A 16,839-nucleotide genomic window follows, 5' to 3' on the forward strand; every position below is an offset into this window, starting at 1 on the left:
TTGGGGAGAGTGGTCTAGTTGATTACATTAACCCCAGAGCTCAAATGGAAATCTCCTCCCCTAGGAACTTTCCATGGAGCCTCCTCGAAGCTTTCCTGGAGGTAGTTGCTCCCCTTCGTGTAAATTTACAGGTAATCTCGTCCTCGCCTTGGACTCTTCCAGATAATCTCTCCCCAGAACTTTCCAGGAAGTAGTTCATCCTCGGAACTTTCCAGGAACTCATCCGAACTTTTCCAGGAAATCCCATGCTCGGAACTTTCAGGAAGTCCCGCCCTCGGAAATTTCTAGGAAAACCCTGGAATTTTCCAGACAGTCACACCATCGGAACTTTCCAGGAACTCGGACCCTTGGAACTTTCCAGGAAACTATCGGAATTTTCCAGGAAGTCCCTTCGTCAGAACTTTCCAAGAAGTCAGATCCTTGGAACCTTCACCGCTATTTGGAAGGCGATGGCTATCTGCAAGTGTAAGCCCTGTAAGTCAGGATCGCTGTTCCAGCTCTTCTCCTTTGCCATCCTCCAGGGCAACACCTTTTCCATTTTGTCTGCTGGGACTGTGAGGTGGTCTGAATTACAGGAAACTGAGAGAATACAGGAATTTCATAGCTTACTACATGAACAATAAACTTATAACCCCTACCTCCACCACCACTACAACTACCATCTTCCATCAGACTCCTCAATGCAACTACATCTTTGTTCGTACAAATTACTACTACTACTACTTCTACTACCATCACAAATCAAAGAAATTATTGCTCCAAGACATAGATTTAAATATGCCAGTGGATAGAAAATAAATCAAAATACATGATAGATTATCTCAGAGATATGTAGCTGAGTAACAGATGAAAGAAACAAAACAAAATCTATAGAAATGGAAGTAGTTCCTTGTGGCAGTACAACTTAAATATGTTTATGCTAATAAGATCCTAAGATCTTTGAATGAATACAAAGTGTTTGCTTGTAAGTGTACATGTATTAAATATAGGTTTACTTGTGCACGCATATTAAAATTTCATTTTCTAAATTAAAAATTTAAGCTTCTATTTTTGTTACAATGTTATCTTACTCTTCTGTTCTGTTTTAGTGAATCTCAAAAGATTGAATTTTCATTATGGCTACTGCGTTATTTGTGCACAATGTCGCTGTTTATCTTGGGTTTTTGTGCACCTGGTGTTCCTCGAGGCACTTACCATTTACTTCTTCAAGATGAGGAACAGGTAAATATTAAAATTTTGATTAAAAATGTAAAAAAAAAATGAAATTTTAAGTGTTTTTATATCAGAAGAAATATAATAATATTTTGTTATTTATTGATTTTATTTGTTAGGGTTAATTAATTCATACAACCATTTAAAAAAAAAATTTGAAACATTTGTTTGCAGGTGGTGAAAACTAATTATTTTCAAGCTTTACTTTGTACCAGCAATGCATTAGGTATTGTTCTTAGAATTGTACCTATTTTTTCTCATCTCCCATTTCCATCAAATGACTTCATCACATGTATGAAGAACATCTAATTTTTCTCTTCCTTTTTTTTTTGCTTGTTGATCCTTGAAATTCCACATAACATTTGATAATTTCATTAATAAGCAATGGTGATGTATCTTAATTGAAAGACAACTCTTGAGATCACATTAATTTGTTTCAAATTATTTCATTCAATATCTAAGCAATATTGTGTGTGTGTGTGTGTGTGTGTGTGTGTGTGCATGTGTGTATATAAATGAAGATTTGAAAAGCCTTAGAGTTTCATGTTACTGGTTATTCAAACAACTGAAATAAGGAAGTAGTGTGACAATATATAAGCAAAAATATTCATAAACAAATCAAAATAGAATTAGTAAAGTATACTGAAGTTTGTTAGAAAATACATTAGACATTCATATGTTCAATTGTAGTATTCAGAACAGAGTAATATTTTTATCTGTTCATGTCTGAAAACATGATGTTTTTCATGTTTTCAGTACCATGTGTATAAAATATAAATAAGTAAGGAAACTTCTTAGACTAAAGGATTATCTTTTATATGGATACATGTCTTCAGAAGAACCTTTTCAGGTAAAGAATGCCAGCTTATTATGTTCATTCCTGTAGCCATTTTTTGTTTGAAGAATAGGAAAGAGTTGTACATGAAATGTTGAGTTTGTGAATGTATACAATAGGAGTTATGCCACATAAGGTCTCAGGTAGGAAAGCTTCCATGTGGAGATAGATAGATTTTTATATTGTCGAGTTAATATTTTCCAGATGATACCAACATAATCCTTGTTTCCCATTTCTAGTTGGTGTTATGGGGTTGAGTGGCTTTTTAGGATACCCCTTGTCATGATAAAAAGACTTCATTTCAGAAGACACAAAGTTTCATGATTTCTGTAAATACATGCAGATAAACCTGAAATAGAAAATAAAATAGTTAAGCAATAAATGACAGTTGATGAGGAAGCAAAATGGAAAACAGGAATATAATTGATAAACAATCAATAGATATATTTATTACTTGACAATGATGGAAACAGACTATTAAAATCAATACTTATTAGGTCAAAGGGACATATGTATCTGATGAGCTGATGTTGTTCTTGATGTCGTGTGGCATCTTACAAATATGTTTAATGTTGTCCACCAAACACAGATGATTTCACACTCTAACAAGATGCACCAACTATGTAATGTTGGCTTATGTTAAAGCACTAAATGTAATATATAGCGATAGTCCATATATTACAATGTAATATATACAAATTTTCTATGTATGTAATATACGGAGATAGTCTGTATATTACATTTAGTGAGGTCTAGAGCAGAGATCCTTTATGTATTAAATCTAATATAGTTTAGAGCAGAAATCTTAAAAAATAATAAATGTAGTAAAAGGATGATTCGGGTGGTGAGTTGATAGAGATGTTAACACGATGTCTATAATGCTATTATTTAGTTTTAAAATTCTACTTTGTGAGTTCAAATCCTGCTGTAGTTAATTTTCATTTATATTTCTCCTGGGTTGAAAACACATAACATCTAATAATATACTGGGGTGATTTATAGACTATGTGCTCTCTTTATAAATATCATAAAATTAGTTTTAGTTGCTCCTATTCATACTATAGTTAGGAAATATTTTCCAACATATATTGCCAGAATAGTTACATGGTTAAGAACTTTGTTTTTCAGGCACATGGTTTTTGAGTTCAAGTACTTTGGGCAAGTGTCTTCTACTATAGCCCCAGGCTAACCAAAGCTCTGTGAGTGGATTTGAGAGATGGTAAAAGAAAAATGTCCATATGTGTGTGTGTATGTGTGCATATGCATCTGTATGTGTATATGTGGGTTTGCATGCATGCATGTGTGCATGTATGTATGTGCTTGTTTGTTTGTTTTCACATCACATGATAGTTATAATGAAGTATTACTGTCATGCATGCAGAGTCCTTCAGTTCCATCCTGCCATGAAAACATGTCTGGCCATGGGAAAATATTACTTTGCTTGGAAACAAGTGAAGTTTGGCAACAGGAAGGGCATCTGACCATAGAAAATCTGCCTCAACAAATTTCATCTAATGCATGCAAACGTGGAAACGGAGACATTAAAATGATAATGATAATTATTTAAGAAATTAAACTTCCTGAGATAGACCAGAGAAAGATTTTTCAGAATATTGTTGATTGCAATTTGATATTAGAGAAACTTGTAAATATCAAATATCAAAATATTTAAGATTTAAACATGAATTTTAGTCTTCTCAATTTTATTATTTGGATACAGGGCCAAAATCAATCACAAACTTCTACTTGGCAAAACTTGTCGAAGAAATTAAAGCTTATGTTTCCATTGGTGTGGCCCAAAGGTCAGTTGGTCTTGCAGTTGTTAGTTCTTTTATGCCTGGGATTACTTAGCCTTGGACGAGTAGTGAATATTTTTGTACCAATCTATTACAAAAACATTGGTGAGTAGAAGTTCTTTCATATTTATTGAAGTGTTATTTCAGATGAAGCATGTTTATTATTTGCTCTATGTCCAGTGATATATTTCTAATATTATATCGATGATGTTAGAAAGGGCATCCAATTATAGGAACCACACCAAAGTAGACATTGGAGCTTGGTGCAGTCCTCTAGCTCGCTATCCCTTTTCAACTCATTCAGCCCATTCCTACATGGAAAATGGATTTTAAATGACGATGATGATGATGATGGTGATTGCTGACCTCTGGAATGATCTGCTTTAACCCTTTAGCATTTAACCAGCCATAACCGGCCCAAATATTTTACTTGTTTTATGTTCAAAGTCGCCAGATCTGGCCTCTCACACTTACCTTACAATGTCATTCTAGAAAAAAAACAATCACATCATAGAAATCTCAAAGCTACAAGGTAATGCATGATTAATTCAAAACAGTGTGAATGAATAAGTATTACATTTAACAAAGTATTCTGTATGCTAAAGGGTTAAAGTATTTTCTATCATGGCTCTGTCTCCAAAGAATATACAAAATGTTGTGTCTTTTGGTTCATCTTTTCACCAAATATCTCTGAATGTTTTGGTTGACCTCTTTTTCTTCTTGTTGTTGGCACTCCGTCGCTTACGACGTCGAGGGTTCCAGTTGATCCGATCAACAGAACAGCCTGCTCATGAAATTAACGTGCAAGTGGCTGAGCACTCTACAGACACGTGTACTCTTAACGTAGTTCTCGGGGATATTCAGCGTGACACAGTGTGACAAGGCTGACCCTTTGAATTACAGGTACAACAAAAACAGGAAGTAAGAGTGAGAGAAAGTTGTGGTGGAAGAGTACAGCAGGGTTCGCCACCATCGCCTGCCGAAGGCTTGTGGAGCTTTAGGTGTTTTCGCTCAATAAACACTCACAACGCCCGGTCTGGGAATCGAAATCGCGATTCTATGACCGTGAGTCCGCTGCCCTAACCACTGGGCCATTACGCCTCCCTTCTTTTTCTAATACTTATATATCCAGAACAATTGATAAATATGATAGATTTTGAAGTTATTGTTCAAAAATACTATTAGAAAAATGACTTGTATTTTTAGTTCCCTAAATGTCTTGAAGAATCCTCAGAAGCTTTTGTCGCCATGGATCTGTCAGCTTAATGCAAACTTTTTTTAAAACTAATCTACTTGTGTTAAAAACTACCTCATTGTTTTCTCTGCAAAATCTTCTCCACGTTAGAGATTATTATATTTTATTTGGTCCCACCCATGCCAGCATGGAAGGCAGACATTAAACAATGATGATGATGATGAATTATCCATGTACAAAATAATCAGGCACTCTCCCTACAAGATGGTTAGCTTTTAAGTGAATAAAAAATTCAATTATATGGTAAGAGTACTTAACCCTGAAGCATAGTATCTTAAAAACATATTGAGATATAAAATATTATTTTAATGCAAAATGAGGTTTAATATTTAATAACCAGTTACAAATAAGCGTAAAAATGATGATAATGATGATGATAGTGGTGGCAATGATCTACAACTAAAACCTATTAAATAGATAATATAATTATCAACACTCATGTTATTACCATCTTGATAAGATTATTTAAGTAATAGAAGTTATCTCAAACAGAAGTACCAAACTGTTTCCACTTCATCTAGTGAAATTCAGAGCAGCTGATGAGTTCACAAACTATACAAACATTAGCTACAAAATCGTTTAACAATTAATTTGTGAGTAGATGTATGAAATAGTGACTCAGAATAAACATGCTTGATATCAGTTCAAATATGTCTGAGATATATTTAAACCTGTTAAAGGTTTTTGCTGCAAAATTTGTTTCCATGGCTGGTGTGTCCTGGAGCTCCTGCCAACAAGTTTTGAGCAAGGAATTGCGAATGAAAAGAGTTGCAGCAAAACTTGTGTCTTGCTTGCTCATGGAAGATCAAAAGCAGTCACAACTGAATGCGTGTTGTGAACTGAAAGAACAATTGGAATTTGATCTAGACCTTTATTCAAAAGAACCAAATATAATTAAATCATTATGAGCCAGAACTTCTCAATTTGTTGATGTAACTATTGATCTTCAAAATAAATTTAACCAGAATATAATGTTGTATTTGCTTTGTAATGAGGTGATATTTGAAACTTTTGAAATTTGCATGTGATGTTCCTGATTGGCACTGTGTATTGTATCTGAGTCATTTTAGTTGATAGACAGGATTATGACTCCTTAACTCTTCAAATGGAGTGATAGAGGCAAATATTTTTGATCCCTTACCAAGATTATATACTTAAAAGCAATAAATGCCAATTGTGGCTTTGACACACATTAGCTAAGGTGACTCATATATCGCTAAGAATGTCTGTCTTTTATACCACAGTCATCTAAAATCTTAACTTGAACCAAAAGAGCTTCTGTATGGTTGTTTGATATGATAGAAATAGAAGTGAAATATCTCTCAAATTCTTTCCTACCATCTTAGAAAATGACACATTGAAATTAATAATAATAATAATGATGATAATAATCCTTTCTCCTAAAGGTACAAGGCCTGAAGTTTTGGGGGAGGGGACCAGTCAATTATATTGACCCCAGTGTTTCACTGGTACTTAATATATCAGCCCTGAAAGGATGAAAGGCAAAGTCAACCTTGGCAGAATTTGAACTCAGAATATTAAGACAGATGAAATGCTGCTAAGTATTTTACCTGGCATGCTAATGATTCTGTTAGCTCACCACCTAAATGATAATAATATCAATAATTATCTAAAAGTTTGGCACATGCCAGCAAGTTTAGGGAGGGGATAAGTCAATTAATTCAAGCCCAGTGCTCAACTGGTACTCATGCAAAGTAAAATTGACTGTGGCGGAGTTTGAACTCAAAATGTAAAGACAGACAAAATGCCGCTAAGCATTTTGCCTGGTGTGGTAATGATTCTGCCAGCTTTCCACCTTAATAATAATAATAATAATAATAATAATTCTTTCTACTAAAGGCACAAGGCCTAAAATTTGTGCGGAGGGGACCTGTCAATTACATCAACCCCTGTGTTACACCGGTACTTAATTCATTGACCCCGAAAGGATGAAAAGTAGAGTCAACCTCGGTGGAATTTGAACTCAGAATGTAAAGATGGACAAAATGTGGCTAAGCATTTTGCCCAGTGTGGTAGCAATTCTGCCAGCTTGCTGCCTTAATAATAATAATAATCCTGTCTACTATAGGCACAAGGTCTGAAATTTCGTGGGAAGGGGAGTAAGTTGATTGCATTGACCTCAGTGTTCAACTGGTACTTATTTTATCGACCCTGAAAGGATGAAAGGCAAAGTCAACCTTGGTGGAATTTGAACTCAGAATGCAAAGACATAGAAAATGCAGCTAAACATTTTGCTTGGTGTACTAATGATTCTGCCAGCTCGTGGCCTTTTGCTGTCTTAATAATGACAAAAATAATAATAATAATCATTTCTACTATAGGCACAAAGCATGGAATTTGAGGAGAGGAGGATAATTGACTACATTGACCCCAGTACTTGACTAGTACTTAATTTATCGATCTCGAAAAGATGAAGAGCAAAGTTGACCCCGGTGGCACTTGAACTCAGAATGTAAAGACAGATGAAATACCACTAAGCATTTCACCTGGCAGGCTAATGATTTTGCCAGCTCGTTGCCTTGATAATAATAATAATAATAATATTAATAATAATAATAATAATAATAATAATAATGATAATAATAATAAAAAAATATTCAGACAAATACATAACAAAAACACCAGGACTTACAAATATATATAACATACAGAAAATTGCACTACTGGGTACTGCACACATTCTACGCAAAACACTTTCAATACAGTAACCATAAGAGCACCACAGCAAACCACAGCACATACCCAAGGCACACAGAGCTGTGCTCGGTAGTGAAGTGAAAGCACGTTATAAAAATAAAACTACTGAACAATAATAATAATAATAATAATAGGAGATGGTCTGAGTAATGAAAGCCAACTTGAAGCTCAACTACAATAATCTTAGTTAATTTGATATATCTATCATTAGGTAAAATATAACACTGCTAAGTTATTGAATCAAAGAGCTTCAACAAAATATTATGGCTTAAGTCTTGCTAGAGCTATTGTGTTACACCTTGGTAACTATAAATAATATTGCTTCATTACATTTGCTTAGCTAATAATAGGCTCCTCTCCTACTTTGTGACTGACTGTTAATAGTAAGAATGTCAGCCATCTATATAAGCAATTGCTCTGGGGAAAACCATATCCGTTATTTTAGCCGTTTTTGATACTAACCTACCTGAGACTGCCCTTTGTTTTATAATACAAAGTTCGTATTTTAAAGTCATCCAAAGCAAAAGTTTCTATCAAAATTTCATGTTAAATTAAGTTCCAAACATCAGCTTGATAATGACAATTATGTTACTAAATTTCTCCTTTTCGAAACAAATTAAAACAAATGTAGAGTATTTCAACAGAAATATGGTAACAAAAGGGTTAATATTGAAAAGAAGAACATTACAGCAAAGATAGAAATGGCGGTCAGTTCTGGTAGAGTTGTTAGTATGCTGCACAAAATACTTAGCAACATTTCATCCATCTTTATGTTCTGAGTTCAAGTTTTGCTGAGGTTGATGTTGCCTTTCATATTTTGGGGTTGTTGAAATAAGTACCAGTATTTGGGGTTGATTTAATTAATTTTGCTTTTGTTGTTGGCACTCCGTCACTTATGACGTCAAGGGTTCCAGTTGATCCGATCAACGGAACAGCCTGCTCGTGAAATTAATGTGCAAGTGGCTGAACACTCCACAGACACGTGTACCCTTAACATAGTTCTCGGAGATATTCAGCGTGACGCAGTGTGACAAGGCTGACCCTTTGAAATACAGGCACAACAGAAACAGGAAGTAAGAGTGAGAGAAAGTTGTGGTGAAAGAGTACAGCAGGGTTCGCCACCATCCCCTACTGGAGCCTCGTGGAACTTTAAGGTGTTTTTGCTCAATAAACACTCACAATGCCCGGTCTGGGAATTGAAACTACGATCTTATGACCGCGAGTCTGCTGCATTAACCACTGGGCCATTGCACCTCCACGATTTAATTGATTATCCCACCCATTTCAAAATTTCAGGTCTTGTGCCTATAGTAAAAAGGATTCGTTTAAAATAATATGAGATTTAGTTATTCCCTTTTTAGCATGTCATGATGATGATGATGTATTTGATTTATGGAAAGTATTTTCTGAAAAATGGCTTTTTCTATTATTTTAGTGAACAGTCTATCTGAAGATGCTTCTGGTGGCAAACCACTAACTTTCCGATGGGATTTTGTTCTTATCTACGTCATTCTCTTTATGTTACAAGGTGGAGGATTTGGTAAGCAAGTCTATACTACTCTCTTTAGTGGATGTAAAGCATTTAAAAATTGTAAAATTGAGAAATAACCATTTAAAAGATGCTTAACTGAAAAGTATTTTAAAACTTTGAAATGAAATGTATTTGAAAAAGAAAAAAAACTCAACAAAATAACCGAACCAAAAGCTGATTGTGACATATTGCTGAAAACTTTTAGATTTGTGTCCTTACAGTAGAAGTATTATTTTTTCCATGATTTACATGAATAAGAGATTACATCTGGTATAATTTTCATGAAAATAATAATAAAAGCCAGCAGCATCTGAATGAGTAAATACAGTTAGTTGTGACACTGTGTAGGAATCTGATTTGAAAAAAAAAAGATGTCATGTGATTCACAGTCCTTCGATTGTGAATTTCACATCTTGTTAGATTCTCATCTGCTCTATCACAACAGAACTCACATTACTTTCACATTATATTGGAGCTTGTCTCTGAGATCTTTTATATTTGAGGATTTGCAAAAAATAAATCAGTTACCATTTATAATGCCATATTTTTGCCCTATTTCGTCACATTTTGATTGTTAAATCATGATTCCTTTATGATTTTTTTTTCTCTTTTTCAAGGTTCAACTGGTCTCTTGAACAATCTGCGGTCATTATTATGGCTTCCTGTTCAGCAGTATACAACAAGAAAAATACAAATACAATTATTTGAACATTTACATTGGTATGCAAGAGTTTATCCTTATGCTGTTTGCATTTATTAATATCATTGGCAGAATACCTCTGTATGATGTAGCTTTACCAGATATCATGTTAAAAAATATATATCAGTGACGGAAAGGTAATATTTATCCCCACTTAAGCGTGGATGTTATATTAGAACAAACTATACTCTAGTAGTTACCATGAGGGAAACTCTCATATTGGTTTTTTGGTGCAAAATGGTGCTGATGAGAATCTCACAAGAGTGCATTTTTCACCAAAAGCTAATATGAGAGTTCCTCTTATTGTAACTACCACAGTATAGTTTGTTCTAATAGAACATCCATGTTCAAGTGGGGATAAATATTACCTTCTCCAGATAGTATGGGCTTACAAGTATTCAACAGATTGGAATGAATATGAATTTTTGTAAGATATTTAGTTGTTGAGATTATTGATAACCCTGGTACCAACTTAAGAAGATTAAAGAGCCAATATAAAAATATTTCAAAGAGCTAATTAGGTTAACTTGACATAAAAGACCTTGAAAACAATTCTTAACACTTTCTAATCATTTCTTTAGTCAGCTTAGCTTCCCATGTTGCTATTTGCTGAAACTTGAAGTAAACAAGAAAAATGAAGAAAATTCTCTATGAAACGTTTCTTGGTTTTACTATTGAATTCTTGCGAAAGTGTCAGAATAAAGCAATAACATTAAACTGTACTCCTTCCATTAAAATAAATTATCAATAACTGGTAGTTGTGAGTAAAATCCTCTATTTGTCCTGATTGTATAAGACTATGGCACACAGTGCAAAATTAGATCTGGTATTCTGTGGATCATACTGCACATTCCAATGTGGTGGATAATTGTAAGGAATGCTGGTGCCACTTAAAAAGCACCCAGTACACGCTGTAAAGTGGTTGGTTGTTAGGAAGGACATTCTAGCCATAGAAACCAAGCCAAAATAAACTATGGAACCTGGTGTGGTCCCTGGCCTTGCCAGTTCTTGCCAAGCTGTCCAACTCATGTCAGCATGAAAAATAGCCATAAAATGTTGATAATGATGATGATGATGAATGGAGTGTAACTCTGGGTGAGTTGCTTGTTTCTGTATGTCATGATAGTTAAAGTGGAGGTGGATAAGGTTGACTAAATCAAAACATAACAGCTGCTGTTACTCTTTGCTGATAATTACTTGTGTGTATCACATTATAGTGTTTGAAGCTAATGAGGTTATTGATGTTGCTGTTACTTTTGTGTATGTATTTTTTTGTATATGTGTCTGGCTGAGAGGGAAGGATAGCATTTTGAGGGTGGTGTTGTGTTCCAGAATGTAATAGATGTACTTGGGTGTAAAGATTATACATTTAACAGCAGGCATTGTAAGGGTTGGAGCTTGTTAACCTTGTAAAGACATTTTTTTAGGCAGTATTGCAGCATGTTTGCATTCTTTGTACTATATTTGTGCTGTATATATTTTCTGATTCAGTTGTGTTTTTTTTTTTGTGTGTGTGTAAAATGCTTGAGATTTTGAATGGTATTGATCTGCATGTTGCTGTCTTTGTTTCTGTATATTCAGTATCCAGGAGAACATTACATAGTATATTTATCCATTTTGAGAATGATAAGAAGTTTAGGTACAAGTGCGGCTGTGTGGTAAGAAGCTTGCTTCCTGATCTCATGGTTCTGGGTTCAGTCCTGTTGCGTGGCACCTTGGGCAACTGTCTTCTGCTATAGCCTTGGGCTGACCAAAACCTCGTCAGTGGATTTGGTGGATGGAAACTGAAAGAAGCCTGTTGTGTGTGTATATATATATATATCTGTGTGTGTGTGTCTTTGTCTCTGTGCTTGTCTCCCCCATCACCGCTTGACAACTGGTGTTGGTGTATTTATGTCCATAACTTAGTGGGTCAGCAAAAGAGACCGATAGAATAAGTACTAGGCTTAAAAAACAAGTCCTGGGGTTGATTTGTTCGACTAAAACCCTTCAAAGTGGTGCTCCAGCTTGGCCACAATCAAATGACTGAAACAAATAAAAGAATAAAAGAAAGTTTAAGGAACAGTTTGCTGATTGGCCTATAGGCAATTCCTCATTGGCTTGTAAAGGTATCCTCCTCCTCCTCCTCCTCATCATCATTATCATCATCATCTATTTGTTATATCATTTCTTATTGCTATCATCCTTTACCTTCCAATTTTAAATTCATAAATTCAAACTCTGTTATTTGGAGTATGCAATGTCTTTTAGAGGCAAGTAAACACATCATTGTATTGCTCTATAGTTGAGGAGCAAGGGAATTTCCCATGGCCTTTGAAGGGACTGTGAGAGTAGGTGGGGTAGGTGCATGGGGATATATAAATGATGACTCAGGTGTTGCTACAATAAGGGGTTGCACATCAAGATATCAAGTTATTCTCAGGTTGGTGACCTAGTCACAACACTTGTAACCGAGTGGACTTCATAGGAGGCAACCACTAAAAGTCAAGTGGTGTTTTGAAACCAAGTGACAGATGTGGTCTACTACCCAAGAACAAGTACAATCTAATGGGTTTTGCACAATTTCTGTGTCCCCAAGTTTATCAACAATGCCTGCTTTGACTTGAGGCTTTGGTAGAACAAACCTGTTCAAGATACCACATTGTGGGATCAAATCAGAATTTACTTCTTAACCACAATGTCACCCCTTGGGTCAATTGGGTAAATTTTTCTGAAACTCATTACCATTGCTTTACTTTCTCATGCAGTAGATGGGGCTGTTAGCTGTACAACTACTTGTCCAAATGGTCATGCAGATCTTTAGAACGCATTTTGTTGCAGCTTAGCATTGCAGATTTAAAAACAAAATTTTCTTCATAAAATATGAGACTTGTCTTTTGATTTCAGTCTTTCTCTTAGATGGCATTTAAACAGGAAGACAGGTGAAGTCCTACGTGTTATTGACAGAGGAAAGAACAGCATCAATCAACTTCTCAGTTATATTCTGTTCCAGATCCTACCTACAATTATTGACATTATCATTGCTATTATATTTTTTATCACTCAGTTCAACTATATCTTTGGTTTAGTAGTTTTTCTCTGTATGACACTCTATCTTGGTAAGTGACACATTTTATTGTTCTGTTCTGTCTCTTAAAATTTTTCTTCTGAATCAATATCTTTTGTTTATCAGTAACTGAGTTATTGAGTAAGTGTTGTAACCTTATGTACTGGAGGCTTTTTGTTTTTCAAGTGGAAGGGAGGGGAAGTGATTTGAAGTTAGTTTTTGTTAAGATTGAAGTGGAAATACACAGAAATTTTATGAATGATGCACTACTTGAAGCGAAAATGTGTGTATTGTTTTATACATATACAGAACAAGAGGAGACACATGGGAGAAAGAATTGTTGAAAAAGTCAAAGGATGTGCAACAAAAGAGCACTGACAAAGAAACAAAAATAATAATAAAGCTTAAGTAAGGTCAAACATATAGTGCTTGTGTTTAATTGGCAAAATATGACCAGCCCCAAATATAAATATATTGGGTCATCCCATAAATAATCCATTTTTTTTATACTTCTTTTATTTTTCAAAATTAAGATAAGCAAAGTTCTTTTTTAATCGAAAATACACTCTCCTTCATTTTCTATAATGCGCTTCTATCTATCTGGTAGACTTGCAAGGCTCCTCTTTCAAAATTCACTTGTCCATAACGAAAAATACTCCTCCAGTACTGTTCTGATCTTGTCTACAGAATTCATGTTTTTTCCATCCAAATGATGTTGAAGACTGTGGAATAAATGATAATCTGATGGGATGATGTCCAGCGAATATGGTGGGTGGAGCATTGTTACCCATTCAAACTGCTCCAGCCTTTAGAATGTCACCTCACTGTATGTAACTGAGCATTACCCTGATGGAAGAACACCTTTCATCTTGAAACCAAAGACGGTTGTTTTTTTTTTCTAGCATTGACTTAAGCTGCTCAAGCTTCTTGCAGTAGATCTCCTTTGTTATCGTTTGGTTTGGGTTTCAAAGTTCAAAGTGGCTTAAACCTTTCATATCCCACCAAACAGATAACAACACTTTATGTGGGTGAAGAGCATCTTTAGCCTGGGGTGCTGGTGTTTCTCCTTTCTCTACCCACTGTTTTCAGTGCTTGACATTTTTATATAGAACCCATTTCTTGTCACCAGTCAGTATTTGGTTCAAAAAAGGTTCATTCATAGGACTTGACAAAAAGAAGAGCACACTCTCTGCGCGCGATTAGACTTGAAAAGTTTGTGAGGAACCCATTGACCCAATTTGCTGCCTTTTCTGATGGCATGCCGGTGTTGATGAATGGTTGTCTCTCTGCTAGTTCCTCAACAGTTATGATGGAATTTTGTTCCATCAGGGTTTGCAGGATGTCCTTGTCGAGCTCTATAGATCTTCCAGGACTAGGCTCATCTTTAGGCTGTAGTTTCTGGCTCAGAATTTCTGGAAACAACGTTGACACTGGCTTACGCTTATTGTCCAATCCCCATATACTGCATTAATATTCCTCACACTTTCCATTACGTTGTTGCCTTTATTGAACTTATAAAGCAAAATATGTATATATCATACACATATGTATATATATATTTATATATATATATATATATATATATATATATATATATATATATATATATATATATATATATATATATATATATATATATATGTATATATATATGTATATACATATATATATATATATATATATATATATATATATATATATATATATATGTATATACATATATATATATATATATATGTATATACATATATATATATATATATATGTATATACATATATATATATATATATATGTATATACATATATATATATATATATATGTATATACATATATATATATATATATGTATATACATATATATATATATATATGTATATATATATATATGTATATACATATATATATATGTATATACATACATATATATATATATATGTATATACATATATATATATGTATATACATACATATATATATATATATGTATATACATACATATATATATATATATGTATATACATATATATATATGTATATACATACATATATATATATATATGTATATACATACATATATATATATATGTATATACATACATATATATATATATATGTATATACATACATATATATATATATGTATATACATACATATATATATATATATGTATATACATACATATATATATATGTATATACATACATATATATATATATATGTATATACATACATATATATATATATGTATATACATACATATATATATATATGTATATACATACATATATATATATATGTATATACATACATATATATATATATGTATATACATACATATATATATATATATATGTATATACATACATATATATATATGTATATACATACATATATATATATGTATATACATACATATATATATATATGTATATATGTATACATATGTATATATATATATATATGTATGTATACACACACCCACACACACACACATATGTATATATGCTTCTAAAATAAGGATAAAATTTTTTGGTTAAAAGTTTTCAAAAAAAATTTTACCAGTGGCCAGCATATTAAAATACCTTTTACGGTGAAAATTATAAACAATTACAAATAAGGGCAAAAGAAAGAAATTTTCAATGCCAATATGCTGAAAAACAGACTTTAGATCGTCTAACCACATACAATATTTTTCACTATAAATACACAGTGTGTTGAAATGAGGAAAGCACACTAACAGAAATTTTAAAATTCCAGTACTCCATCTACCCACTTCTCTGCTAAAAGAATACCTATACAACCCATTATAGAGTTAATACCCAATTGCAAAATACTTTATATTTATGTTTCTTGTCAGTTAAGTGTTTGTCTGAAATAACCTTTATTTTAATTCTTTACATATGACAAACATTCGTTCACCGCTATTGTAAAATCTCAGTTATATCACTAGATCTATCTTTTATCTTGTTAACCTTAATAATGGTGAATTTGAAATGAAGATGCTGAAAGGTAGGAAGTAGTGAAATTGTTTGTTGATGTTCAAGAAGTGCCAAAGTTTAACACTACATCTAACATGGTAGATAGTATTACTATTGAATGTGTTGTGCTGCATGCTTAATTGGTAGGAATTTTATGACCTTTTGTGTTTTGTGTGTAACTTTCTTTGGGAAATGTTACTCATGAAAAAAATCTTTGTTACATTGTGTCACCGGAAATAGTTATGGAGGATACCACAACTTGATGTTATATTTATTTTAGCAACAACAATTCTAATCACAGAATGGAGAACCAAGTATCGGCGCAACATGAATCTCAAAGACAATGAAGCTAACACCAAAGCAGTGGATTCTTTGCTCAATTTTGAAACGGTTTGAGAATTTCTCAATTCTGTATTTGTTTCTTGCAGTTCTGATAAATTATGGTAATAATGATCATATTGGAATTTACTATGAATTGAGAGAGGGCAGGAACTACAATTAATTCCTTACTTCGGCACTGTTCCACATATTTAATTTGGAAGGGAATAAGGTTGTGTAACAATCTTTCTCATAAAGTGTGACCAAATTAAGGCTTCAGTCAGAGATCAAAACTAGTTTGATATTTGTCAAACCAGTTGTACAACACAATTAGCAGTTGGCTAATTATAGTATTTTGTAACAAAATATTTTTAATTTGAGAACCAAAGAGACTGACAAAATGTTGATAAATTAATTATGCAAATGTAACTTAAATATTAAAAAAAA

General features: G+C 33.3%; 1 protein-coding gene across 5 annotated transcripts in view; it reads left to right on the forward strand.

Annotated features, from left to right (window-relative positions):
• The window catches only part of LOC106871038 (ATP-binding cassette sub-family B member 6), a 44,179-nt gene that overhangs the window by 16,158 nt on the left and 11,182 nt on the right, over positions 1-16,839 (forward strand). For all 5 annotated transcript variants that reach the window (XM_089357579.1, XM_014917298.3, XM_089357580.1 and 2 more), the window contains 6 exons: positions 1,089-1,221; positions 3,768-3,948; positions 9,252-9,356; positions 9,965-10,067; positions 12,934-13,145; positions 16,355-16,464. In XM_089357579.1, coding sequence (XP_089213705.1) covers positions 1,089-1,221; positions 3,768-3,948; positions 9,252-9,356; positions 9,965-10,067; positions 12,934-13,145; positions 16,355-16,464 — 844 coding nt within the window. The remainder of the gene's footprint in view (positions 1-1,088; positions 1,222-3,767; positions 3,949-9,251; positions 9,357-9,964; positions 10,068-12,933; positions 13,146-16,354; positions 16,465-16,839) is intronic.

The sequence above is a fragment of the Octopus bimaculoides genome, chromosome 9 (genome assembly GCF_046866305.1).
Source record: "Octopus bimaculoides isolate indiv1 chromosome 9, ASM4686630v1, whole genome shotgun sequence".
NCBI classification, from domain to species: Eukaryota; Metazoa; Mollusca; class Cephalopoda; order Octopoda; family Octopodidae; genus Octopus; species Octopus bimaculoides.